The 12,475-nt window shown below is 43.5% G+C and overlaps 1 protein-coding gene across 2 annotated transcripts; it reads right to left on the bottom strand.

The window, feature by feature from the left end:
• Window positions 1-2,246: 2,246 nt before the first annotated feature.
• On the bottom strand, window positions 2,247-9,638 carry LOC133066045 (acyl-coenzyme A thioesterase 1-like). Of its 2 annotated transcripts, XM_061156710.1 has the most exons (4): window positions 9,410-9,638; window positions 8,617-9,240; window positions 5,394-5,596; window positions 2,247-3,241 (listed from the first exon to the last, which is right to left on the bottom strand). In XM_061156710.1, the coding sequence occupies exons 2-4, from the start codon at window positions 9,200-9,202 to the stop codon at window positions 2,636-2,638; spliced, it is 1,395 nt and encodes a 464-aa protein (XP_061012693.1). In that variant the 5' UTR covers window positions 9,203-9,240; window positions 9,410-9,638; the 3' UTR covers window positions 2,247-2,635. The 2 variants fall into 2 exon arrangements, with proteins under 2 accessions (XP_061012693.1, XP_061012694.1); XM_061156711.1 differs by having other exon boundaries at window positions 8,617-9,638.
• Between the last annotated feature and the right edge of the window lie 2,837 nt (window positions 9,639-12,475).

Consider the following 12,475-nt stretch of genomic DNA (forward strand, 5'->3'; position numbering starts at 1 on the left):
TTCGTGGTTCAGCAACAACCTTTCACTCCCGCCTTCAATCTTTCCCAGCATCAGGGTCTTTTCAAATGAGTCAGCTCTTCGCATCACGTGGCCAAAGTATTGGAGTTTCAGCTTCAGCATCAGTCCTTCCAATGAACACTCAGGACTGGTTTCCTTTAGGATGGACTGATTGGATCTCCTTGCAGTCCAAGGGACTCTCATGAGTCTTCTCCAGGACCACAGTTCAAAAGCATCAATTCTTTGGTGCTCAGCTTTCTTTATGGTTCAACACTCACATCCATACATGACTACTGGAAAAACCATAGCTTTGACTAGATGGACCTTTGTTGTCAAAGTAATGTCTCTGCTTTTTAATATGCTGTCTAGGTTTGTCATAACTTTCCTTCCAAGGAGCAAGCCTCTTTTAATTTCATGACTGCAGTCACCATCTGCAGTGATTTTGGAGCCCAAGAAAATAAAGTCTCTCACTGTTTCCATTGTTTCCCCACTATTTGCCATGAAGTGATGGGACCAGATGCCATGATCTTCATTTACTGAATGTTGAGTATTAAGCCAACTTTTTCACTCTCCTCTTTCACTTTCATCAAGAGGCTCTTTAGTTCCTCTTCACTTTCTGCCATAAGGGTGGTGTCATCTGCATATCTGAGGTTATTGATCTTTCTCCTGGTAATCTTGATTCCAGCTTGTGCTTCATCCAGCCCAGCATTTTGCATGATGCACTCTGCATAGAAGTTAAATAAGCAGGGTAACAGTATACAGCCTTGATGTATACTGTTGATACTTGATACTCCTTCCCCAATTTGGAACCAGTCTGTTGTTCCATGTCTGATTCTAACTGTTTCTTCTTGACCTACATACGGGTTTCTCAGGAGGCAGGTAAGGTGGTCTGGTATTCCTATCTCTTTAAGAATTTTCCACAGTTTGTTGTGATCCACACAGTCAAAGGCTTTACCACAATCAATGAAGCAGAAGTAGATGTTTTTCTGGAATTCTACTTGTTTTATCTATGATCCAGTGGATGTTGGCAATTTGATCTCTGGTTCCTCTGCCTTGTCTAAATCCAGCTTGAACATCTGGAATTTCTCAGTTCACATACTGTTGAAGCCTAGCTTGGAGAATTTTGAGCATTACTTTGCCAGCAGGTGAGATGAGTGCAAATGTGTGGTAGTTTGAACATTCTTTGGCATTGCCTTTCTTTGGGATTGGAATGAAAACTGACCTTTTCCAGTCCTGTGGCCACTGCTGAGTTTTCCAAAGTGCACTATCTGCTAGTAAACGGATTATATGCAACTCCTTTTCTACTGAATAACTGTCTCTATTTTCCAAGTTTCCTATGAATTTTTATTACTTTAGATTCAGAAAAAATAAAGAAATCCAATCAGTTAAGACCTATATCAAAAGCCATATCTCTCTGAATTCTTTTCTAATTTTCTACTCAATAGTAGGTAGTTTCACTGGTCCCCTGCATAAGGCATGCCTGTGGCATCTGTATTCCCCCTTTTCTTACCTCCTCCATTGCAAAATAATTTGAAGAGGAAACCATCTCTGTGTCATTTGAAATACTTGGTCTATAGATTTGACTTGGTCATTCATTAGCTGCCAAGTCTCTGATGCTTTTTATCACTCATGTCAGCCCCAGAATTTCTAGAGAAGCTGGATTCTCCAGCTTGGTTAACTGGAGATTTCTTCAACTGTCATAGAATATGCTATTTACAGAAAGTGGTGGAAAGAGAGACATAAAGATAGGAAAGAGGAAGGAGGAGGGCAAATCACACACACATTGTTAACATTCGAGGGAAGGGGTATAGGCATTTTGAGTTGCCTGTCAGCTCCTGCAAATCTGTACCACTAGGTTAAAGCCACAGTTTAAACATGGTTCCAGATCTACACTTTCAACATTAGTGCCCTGAAACCACCCCTACCCTTACACTTCAATTCCAGGAAATCCACTGAAAACTTAGGGAGAAGAAAGAAGAGCCACTTCCTTTCCCTGTGGCTGGGGCTGTTACCCTGCAGAAAGCATGGATGAGCTTAACAAAGAGAGAAGAAACTGGATGTGGGGATACTGAGCCCCAGCTCTACAGGCACCATGCAAAAATTTTTCTGAGTCTTGGTTTCTTCACCTGTAAAATGGAGATGACATCTGCCTCACAGTGGGACAGAAGAAAAACTACTACTAAGTAGTAATCTAGCTAGTAATTTACAGCTAAAATGTTCACTTTCATTCTTAAAGGAGACACTCAGTCTGATAATATTTTTGATATTTTATATGATTTTTATACATATATAGCAGAATCACTTATTAACAAATTATTATACAAATTCAAGTATAATTGATTCAAGAAAGTACCCAGCAGCAATTGTACACCAGGTATTATTCTTCCTTTCAGAACTAAAGCCTTGTCAGTTATGTGTTGTTAGGTTTTAAAGGGTATGCTTTCTCCACCTGCTGTGGTGTCTATAGAATCATTCTCTTCCCAAACAACTGAAAAAGTATGGAATTTATAAAAATCTTGAAAAATTCTCAGTGAGTTCACTTTAATATTGAAGGGGGAAAATGTAATTATAGAAAAGAAAAAACTAACACATATGCACTAATGTGGCAACTATTCCCAGGATAGATTAGCATAAAAGATCACAGCTTGGCTGGAATCGTCCCCTTTTCCCCACCCAGGTGTTTACGGAAGAAAGTCTGGAGCTGCTGCCAAGCATCTACCTGGGCCCTGGCATGAGCCCTGGGCTCCCCTCCCCAGATGACAGGAACGCCCACGAAGGTGTGCAGGGAAGCCGGGCACAGAGGGAAGTAAGGAGGTTCAATGTAGTGCCCCGTCCCTGGGTAACAGATGACCCGGGGTTTTGCCTTCCCATGGGCCTGCAAGCGTTTAGAGGCCTCATTAGCATAGAATTCACTCTTCCAGTTGTGGTCATCCTGACCCACAAGAAACAGGAAGGGGCACTCAGCCCTTTCCACAGGAATGAAGCTCTTCTGGTCAGGTCCTTCCAAAGGGCTATTCAGGACTTCCACAATGTCTACAAGGCCATCTTTAGTTATCTTTCTTCGATTGTGGTTGAAACCCACAGGTGGCAGAATCTCACCTTTGTAGTGTAAGTTTCCACCGACACGAGCCACAGAGCCATTGATTATAACGGCTGCAGTGATGCCCTTCAGGAAGGAAGCCATGGAGAGGCAGAGCTCGCCTCCTTTTGAAATCCCAAGCAGCCCAACTCCTGGACCCTTCACCTGAGAAAAGGTCAAAGGGAAAAGGAGAATGAGTCCATGAACAGTGCAGTGTGGCCAGTAGTGCCTGGACTTGAGAGTCGGGGAACTGAGCCTGAATCTGGGCTCTCCCAGTTATCAAGGTTTGCAGCCTTAGGATACTGGCCTACCTTCCTCTGTACTTGCTTTCTACAATTTCTCCATCACCATTTCTGGTGTCTTCAACAACCAAGTGGATGAGAACTGAATACTTTGGCCTCACAGTCCCTTGACCTCCAAACCTCCAGTGATCTTTTTCTCTCTCCCACTGAAGATACACACTCCCACTGTCATAATCGAAACTGAGTCATCAGTAAGTATATCATCTCCAAGATCTCAGCTTCAAGCATTCTACTCTCTAATCACCCTCCTATTTACCTCCAGTTTAGCCATTCTAGTGGTGCCCACTGCTACCTCTTTGAGACTCTGACCACCATTTCTTCACCATCAGTGCCTTCTCATGTTCTCACTTCCCACCTTATCCAGCTTAGATTTCAAGCTTCATCATTATTTCTACTCTCCTGAAAACACTGTTAACTACTTTAATTGGTCATACTTGCCTGAAAAAATTCTAACCTCAGTTAAATGCACTTATAATTCACTTCCTCGGGGCCTGCATTTGTACAAATGAACACTGCTACAGAAAAAAATACACACTTGTGTTGACACAACTTACTTTCATGTCATGACCACAAATTTCAAATAAACATCCATACTGGCCCTTAGTCCTGCCACACATCACTGCTGTTTGCTTTCCACTTCTCTTAAAGACCATTTCACTTTGTCTCCTACATCTGTAAGCCCCTTTAAGCCTTATTCCCCATCACTTTCATCCCATCCTGCTTCATGGAGAAAACAGAAGCTATCAGGAAGGAACTTGTCCTCATTTCCCCTTCCAAGTGTGATTAGTTCCGCATGAAGCAAGCTCCCTGCTTCCCTCCTGTTTCCTAAGTAGCTCTGTTCTTCTCCAAGGCCACCCCTCTGCTTGTCCTTGGGATCTCATCCACTCTCATCCTCAGTGACTCTGCTCATGCAATGACTTCCTCTCTCTTTCCTTTGTGACTTTCTTCTCTACTGGCTCATCCCCATCGGTGTACCTCTTACACTTTAGGTAAATTTTAGTTCTAGTACGTCTTGCATTTTAACAGTCTCTTGACCTCAAATCCACTCTGACCTAGTTTCTACTCCCTCTTGACCTCAAATCCACTCTGACCTAGTTTCTACTCCCTTCACAGAAAAACTTGTGGGAATCTTTGGAGTTATTTTATTTCTTCATTCACTACTCAGTCCCCTCCAGGGTAATTTGCCCTATTCCATAAGCACTGCTCTTGTCAACCACCAAACACTTCTGTTATAAATGGCCTTTTGATTGACCTTCAAACAGCAGTCTTTTTTTTTTTTTGTCATGGTTTCTACAAGGGCACCCTTAACTGATTTCAACCATTCATTTCTCATAAAGACACTGGACATGGGATATTATTGTCATCTCAGTTTTTGAGAGGAAGAAACAGGCCCCAAGGTCATAAAGCTAGTTAAGTGGCAAGATGAAATCTCACATTTAACTTTTCTCTATCAAACATATTGTGCTGGTTCCAGTACACCCCGCCACCTTTTCTAAGAGCTCCAGTGGTTCTATTCACCTTGAACACTGATTGAATTATAAAATAAGCAAGGTTCATCTTCTATTCCTCTGATATCCCAAACCTCTATTTCCTATTAGCCAGGTTCTTTGCCACCAGGTACCTCCTTAAAACTGAATACTCTGCTCTCAGATGGGCACATTAAGGAGAGGTTTGTTAAACACAAAGATTTAAACTGGAGACAGTGATCTCCTTCCCCTTTTCCTCAACTTCTTGGGTCAAACCCAGGGTTCTCAATGTGTTTGGGCTTGTAATGAAATACTACAAAATACTGGAATATAAAATTCCATAATTTCAACCAGGACAACTTTACCAGCAGGAAACCTAGCAGTAATATCTAATTGCATGGAAACTCTCTGGGAAAAGTAACTATGAAAGGTAGTGTGTGTTGGGGGCAGAGAATGGCTGTCAAGAATTTGGTCAAATTCTGTGAAAACCAAGAGACTTTCAGAGAAGGAGAACTGATATGTAGAACATGAAACTAGAGAAGTTCCAACCTGAGGGTGATTAAGCAGGTAGTTCACAGCTTCTTCAAAGTACTCCAGGTGGAGGTTCTCCAGGCTCTTGGGGAGGTCTTCATAGTTGTAATAAGCCAGCGCCATCACAGCAAAACCCTTCCCAGCCAGCAGACTAGCTCGATATTCCAGAAGGCCACCTCCAACTCCCAAAATGTCCACAATCCCAGGAAAGGGCCCGGGTTCTTGAAAAGAAAGAAAACACAAGACTAAACGATACTTGAAACTCTTTTTAGTGGTGGCAAAAGCCATTTTTGCCTATTTGGAGATGTCAGAGTTTTCTGTTGACAATCAGAAATGCTAAACAACTCAGGTCTTCAAAGGTCCAGACTGTGGCACAGGCTAAACCCACATTCCCCTCTATACCCAGGGCCTCAAAGCCACAGAGTTTTACAAAGAGCATGTACTATTTTTGTGAGTAAAAATCAGTTACAGGACTTCTCCGGTGGTATAGTGGATAAGAATCCGCCTGCCAATGCCAATTCAGGGGACACTGGTTCCATCCCTGGTCCGGGAAGATCTCACAGGCCACAGAGCAGCTAAGCCCCTGTGCCACAGCTACTAAGCCCGCCCCCTAGGGCCGGAGTGCTGCAACTACTGAAGTCTTCACGCCCTAAAGCCTGCATGCCGCTGCAACTACTAAGCCGGAGTGCTACAACCACTGAAGCCCAAGCACCCTAGAGCTTGTGCTCCACAAGAGAAGTCTCCACAATGAGAAGTCCGAGCACCATGACGAAGTGTAGTCCCCGCTCAACACAACTAGAGAAAGCAACAAAGCAGCAAGGAAGACCCAGTACAACCAAAAAAACAAAAAGAATAAAAAAATAAGTTACAGATGGGACTTACCTGGTGGTCCAGTGGCGAAGAATCTGCCTTGCATTCAGGGGACAGGGTCCCATCATGGGCCGGGGAGCTATAATCACACATACTGAGGAGCAAGTAAGCCCCCACACCACAACTACTAAGTCCATGTGCTACAAGTACTGAGCCCAAGAGCAACAACTAGAGAGTCCATGCACCGCAAGGAGAGATCCTTAATGACACAGTGAAGATCCCACGGGCTGCAACTAAGATCCAGTGTAGTGAAATAAATAAATAAATACTTTAAAAAACCAGTTACAATGAAACCAGCAAAATCACTGCCCTCTTCTGCACCCCCTTCCAAACTGACAATGCCAAATGCTAGTGAGGATGTGGAACAACTGGATGCTTTACACATTGCCGGTAGTGTGAAAATTAATAAAAGGGAACCTCATAATGGATCTGGAGGACAGAAGGGGAGCTCTCAGCAGTACCACTCCACATCAATTTTAGGAAGGATTGTCAATTACAAATCACAACAGAAGAATCATTAACAGGAAAGAATCATCAGTCACAGGTCCCAACAAAAAAAGATATACATTGCATCCCCTCCAAGAAACTGACTACCCCAAGAATTCAGCCAGTGAGAAACCACCATCACCCTAAACTGTCACTTTTTGCCAATGGACTTTTGTTTAAAACAACTCCTCCCACCTTCCTCCTTTTTCTCTATTAAATAACTTCCCTCTTCTTGGCTTATTGGGTTTGCCTATGGTTTTTGTCATGTCTTGCTTGTCCCAAATTGTAATTCTCTGTTATTTCCAAATTAACAAATTTTTTACTAGCCAAGTAACTACCTTTTATTTTTAAGGGCAACAGTGGGGATACACATTGATACAATCACTTTGAGAAAAAACTGAGCAACTTCTTATAAAGTTAAACATACTTTATAAAGTCAAACATAAGTTATGACCCAGCAATCTCACTCCCAGGTATTTCATTTTCAAGAAAAATGAAAATTTGTGGTCACACAAAAACTTAGATGTGTGTTTGCAGTGATTCCAAAGTCTTGGAACTCAAATATCCTCCAAAAGGCAAATGAAATAACAAACTGGCACATCCGTTTAATGGGAAACTTCTAAGACACAAGAAGCAGCAGCTACCAACATATGGAGCAAAAAGAATAAATCTCAAATGTGTTATCCTAGGCCCAAAAAGCTACCTACTGTGTATGATTCTAGTTATTTCACCTTTTCATTATTTACATTAAAAATTTGTATATAATGTACAAATTTTAAGGAATAATTATAAGGCAAGTACTTTATATTGTTCTAATTTTATTTGTTTATTTATTGACTAGGCCGGGTCTTTGTTTCTGCTCCGACTTTTCTCTAGTTGCAGCGAGCCAGGGCTACTCTCTGGCTGTGGTGCGAGGACTTCTCATTTCAGTGCCTTCCCTTGTTGCTGAGCATGACTCTGTGGTGTGTGGGTTTCAGGAGTAGTGGTGCCAGGACTCAGGAGTTGGGGTTCCCAGTCTCCACAGAACAGGGTCAATAGCGGTGGTGCACAGGCTTAGCTGCTCTGCAGCATGTGGGATCTTCCCAAACTAGGGGTCAAACCCATGTCTCCTGCATTGGCAGGCAGATTTAAAGTTTTCTTTCTAAAGTTTTTCAGTTTTACAACTTTGCTTCTAACTTCCACAGTATTAAGATTTACGAAAGAGTAGATGAATAACTGTGTTTGTTTTTTAGCAGTGTATGCAAGTTCCTTTTCTTCCACATACTGGTCAAACACTGGTAATGTTAGACTTCTAAATTTTGAGGATGTTTAATGTAGTGTGTAGTCTTGTTTTGCATTTCCTTGATTCCTAATGAGGAGAAGTTTTTTTTGTCGTTTTTTTTTTTTTTTTTTTACTTTTTCATTGGCCGGTTGCATTTTATGAAATGGTAAAATTAACTGACAGTTCAGAAGATCTCCGGTGGATAGCAAGAGACCCTCCTTCGTGCTGTTTTTGTTGTTTGGTTGTTAAGCCGTAACTGGCTCTTTGCGACCCCATGGACTGTAGCCCGCCAGGCTTCTCTGTCCATGGGGATTCTCCAGGCAAGACGACTGGAGTGAATTGCCATGCCCTCCTCCAGGGGATCTTCCCAACCCAGGGATCAAACCCGCATCTGTTTCCTGCATTGGCAGGCAGGCTCTTTACCACTAGCGCCACCTGGGAAACCCACTATCTCCCGGAGTTTGCTGAACTTCACATCCATTGAGTGGGTGACGCTATCTAACTATCCCATCCTCTGCTGCCTCCTCCATTCCTGTTTCAGGCCCCACGGACCTTCCGTGTTATGAGCTACCTACTTATTACCTTCCTCTCTCACATAGATAAACGAGGATGCTGACGGCTCACCTGGCGGCAGGAAGAGCGAGGCGCGCACCCGGCCCGCGCGCACCGGCTCGCGCCGCACCCCGGGCGCCAGGAAGTCGCGCTCGTGCACCGCCCGGCCCAGGAGCAGCTGGGTCCCGGGCTCGTGACCGCCGAGCACCTCCAGCTCCACGGCGAAGGGCGTCTGCACGTCCCGCTTCACCAGGCGCAGCAAGGGCTTCTCGGATTCCAGAGCCCAGAAGAGCCCCATGGGCTCGAGCCCCGCGAAGCTGCCGCCCAGCGCGGGCGCGCGCTCCAGGTCCAGCAGGCCGGCGGCGTCGGCGCAGTAGCGCGCGTGGGCCCTGAAGAGCGCGCCCTTGTCGTCGCGCAGGGCCGCGCGCAGCGTGACCGGCTGCCCCGGCGCTAGGCCGCGCACGACGATGCGCACGGGCTCGTCCCAGCGGCAGCGGCCCGCCGGCTCCAGCGTCACGGTCGCCACCAACCGGACAGTGGTCCAAGAGACTGGGTTACCAGTCCTCAGCTTTAGAGGTCCTGCCAGCTGCACCCAGCGCGTCGGGCCCCATCGGCAGAATCTAAAGTGACTCAGGAGAGCCTGAGAGGAGACCACCATTTTGCACCTTCTTCAGATCTGGGATCGACTGAAGACGGCTGTGAAGAAAGTTAGAAACCGGTTAGAGAAACCGCTTCTCTATCGGAAGCCAGTTTATTGGCAGACTAAGCGTCCAATGCGGAGGAGCCCCTGCTGTGTCGTTTGCAGGGCCGCGAGTCTTGCCAATAAGTGGCCTGCATTTGAAAGCAAGAGAGAAAACAGACTCACGGGAACTTTATGCTGCGAAAGAATTCCCTAATTCTGCATCTCAGGGTCTCTCTGGCTTGGGCTGCGTGGGCTGTATGAGTGTTGCCCTTGCAGGCACCTGGTACTTAACTGTGGAGTCTGCCAAGTTAATAGCCAGAGGAGTGGCATTGACCTTTGTCACTTTCTTGCGTAATTCACTCCAGCTAATTATCTGAAGCTGAATTGCAATACTTTGGTCACCTGATGCGGAGAATCGACTCGTTGGGAAAGACCCTGATGCTGGGCAAGATTGAGGACAGGAGGAGAAGGGGACGACAGAGGATGAGATGGTTGGATGGCATCTCCGACTCGATGGACATGAGTTTGAGTAAGCTCCGGGAGTTGGTGATGGACAGGGAGGTCTGGTGTGCTGCAGTCCATGGGGTCGCAAAGAGTCAGACATGACTGAGCGACTGAACAACAACAAATCTTAGGTCTTTTCTTTTAGAATGTGCACTATGGTGTTTTGCTTGTATATTATTTGTGTATATACTTATTTTTCCACACCATTCCACAGCTAACGGGCCTGGCATCTTACTAGCTCTGTGATCTTACCCTCCTTCAGTTCAGTTCAGTCGCTCAGTCATGTCCGACTCTTTGCAACCCCATGGACGGCAGCACGCCAGGCCTCCCTGTCCATCACCAACTCCCGGAGCTTACTCAAACTCATGTCCATTGAGTCGGTGATGCCACCCAACCATCTCATCCTCTGTCGTCCCCTTCTCCTCCTGCCCTCAATCTTTCCCAGCATCAAGGAACTCTTTTCAAATGAGTTAGTGTAAAAATAGCTCAATGAGGTGATAGTTGTTATTTTGTTTTCTGGAGTCTCCTGTTGCTCCTTTTAGGCAAACATTATCTCCCTGTCACCCTGGACTTCTCACCTTTTCCCACTTTTTCTTAAGCTGTCGATTCCATCCAGTGGTGAATTTTTTATGAAATTTAACTGCAGACCCCTTCTAAGGTCTTGTACTTGATTGTACATTCATGAATGTACATGCTTTCTGTTAGAGAAACTTGGAAACTGTATAAGCTTCAAGGCCACAAAACCTGTTTGCCTCTGTTCCTAATGAAAGCCACCTCCATGAACTTCTCAGAGGAGACTTTTTACCTAGATTCAAGTAGTCACAACTGCCTTTTGCTCTAATTACTTTTGTAACCGTTCTGTGGGATACTTCTCGGTATATTTTGTGCACAGGAGTCTCAGAAACAGGAAACTTATGAGCAAATTAAGTCCCCAGGGAAGTGAACTGATTTGCTAAAGGTCACACAGCTAGAAAGTGGAAATTCAGAGATTTATACCTTTGCAGTCCAATTCCGTCTGAACCATCATTCTTTGCTTCTCACATGATGATGTTCTAGTTGAGAAGATGTGAGAAACAGAGACTCATATACTGTTGGTGGATGCATATACTGGTATGATCTTTTCAGAGCAACCTAATTAAAAATATTTAAAGGATACATTCTCTTTGATTCACAATTCCACCTCTGGACATTTCACACATTTATAAATGTGTGTAAATATTTGGTTATAACAATACTTACCATATCATTGGTTTAATAGAGGAAAAAGAAAATAACAATATAAATTTGGTTTATTCAGTTTAATTGTGATGCAGTCATATAAAAGAAGAGATGTAGAAGAGATATATTAAAAATAATATAGCAGAATATGAGGAAAAAATTTTCATGACTTTGAAAGCAGGTAGAGAACACTTTGTAGACATTAAAATATATATATTAAAACATTTTTTAAAAAAAGACTAGTAGAAAACTACCCTAAACTGTTGTCTTAGGCTTTGGGGTATTATGGGTAGTTTTTTTTAATACTTATTTATTTGGCTGAGTTGGGTTTTAGCTGCAGCACGTGGGATCTAGTTTCCTGACAAGGGATTGAATGCAGGCACCCTGCAATGGGAGAGGAGAGTCTTACCACTGGGCCACCAGAGAAGTCCCATATGGGTAGTTTTAATTTTCTTCTTTGTGCAGAATTTCACCCACACACATGGCTTTTATAATTAAACAGGTTTTTTTTTTTCACTTGGTAATATACAAAGATAAAATTTACCATTTTAAAATGCATAGTTACCTGAGTATATTCACATTGTTGTGCAACCTTTAACACTATCTCCTTTTTCATCACCTGAACTGAAATTCTATACCTGTTAACTCATCATTCCTCCTTCTCCACCGCAGCTCCTGGAAATCACTATTCCACGTTCTGTAGCTATTATTTGACTAGTCTAAGCACCTCTTAGATAAGTGGAATCATAAAGTATTTGTCCTTTTGTGTCTGGCTTATTTCACTTTACATAATGTCTTCTAGGTTCGTATATATAGCATATATGTAGCATTTCTGTATTCTATTCCTTTTTAAGGCTGAATAATATTCTATTATATACATATATCACATTTTGTTTACCCATCCATCCACTGATGGACATTTGGGTTGCTTCCACCTTTCAGCTGTTGTGAATATACTATGAACATGGGTGCGCAAACGTGTGTATGAGCCTCTGCTTTCAATTCTTCGGGCACATACTCAGAGGTGGAATTGCTGGATCACATGGTCATTTTAACTTTTTGAGAAAACTTGACCAGGGTTTTAATACTTAATTTTAAAAATTCTTTCAGTCATTTCATCTCAGGGAACACGTCCATTCACTCTTTTGTGAGGGTCCCAGTGTCTGAGCACAAATTGAGTTGTGGCACTAAAGTAGTGCTCAGGTTGGTCAGCAAGAGATGGTGACCACTTGAATAGCACTGCCCCAGGTCAACTGGGCAGAACTTGATGGCCAAAAATTTTCTTTACTGTAAGGACAGATTCTTTTCACAAGGGGAATCCTGAAGACCAGTATTCTGTAGGCCTGGAATTTTATTATTAAAAATATAGGACTTGAAGAATCTCCTTGTAAAAACAGTGTTATTGGCTGATAACCCAGCCAGAATTTGGGAAGCAGAGGAGATGGAACTGAGCTGTGTGAAGGAAGGAGATTAAACAGGAGCAGAATAGAAAGAGAATGAGAAAGGCCCCAAAGACACTCATTCTGC

This window comes from Dama dama, chromosome 12 (genome assembly GCF_033118175.1).
Source record: "Dama dama isolate Ldn47 chromosome 12, ASM3311817v1, whole genome shotgun sequence".
Classification (NCBI taxonomy): Eukaryota; Metazoa; Chordata; class Mammalia; order Artiodactyla; family Cervidae; genus Dama; species Dama dama.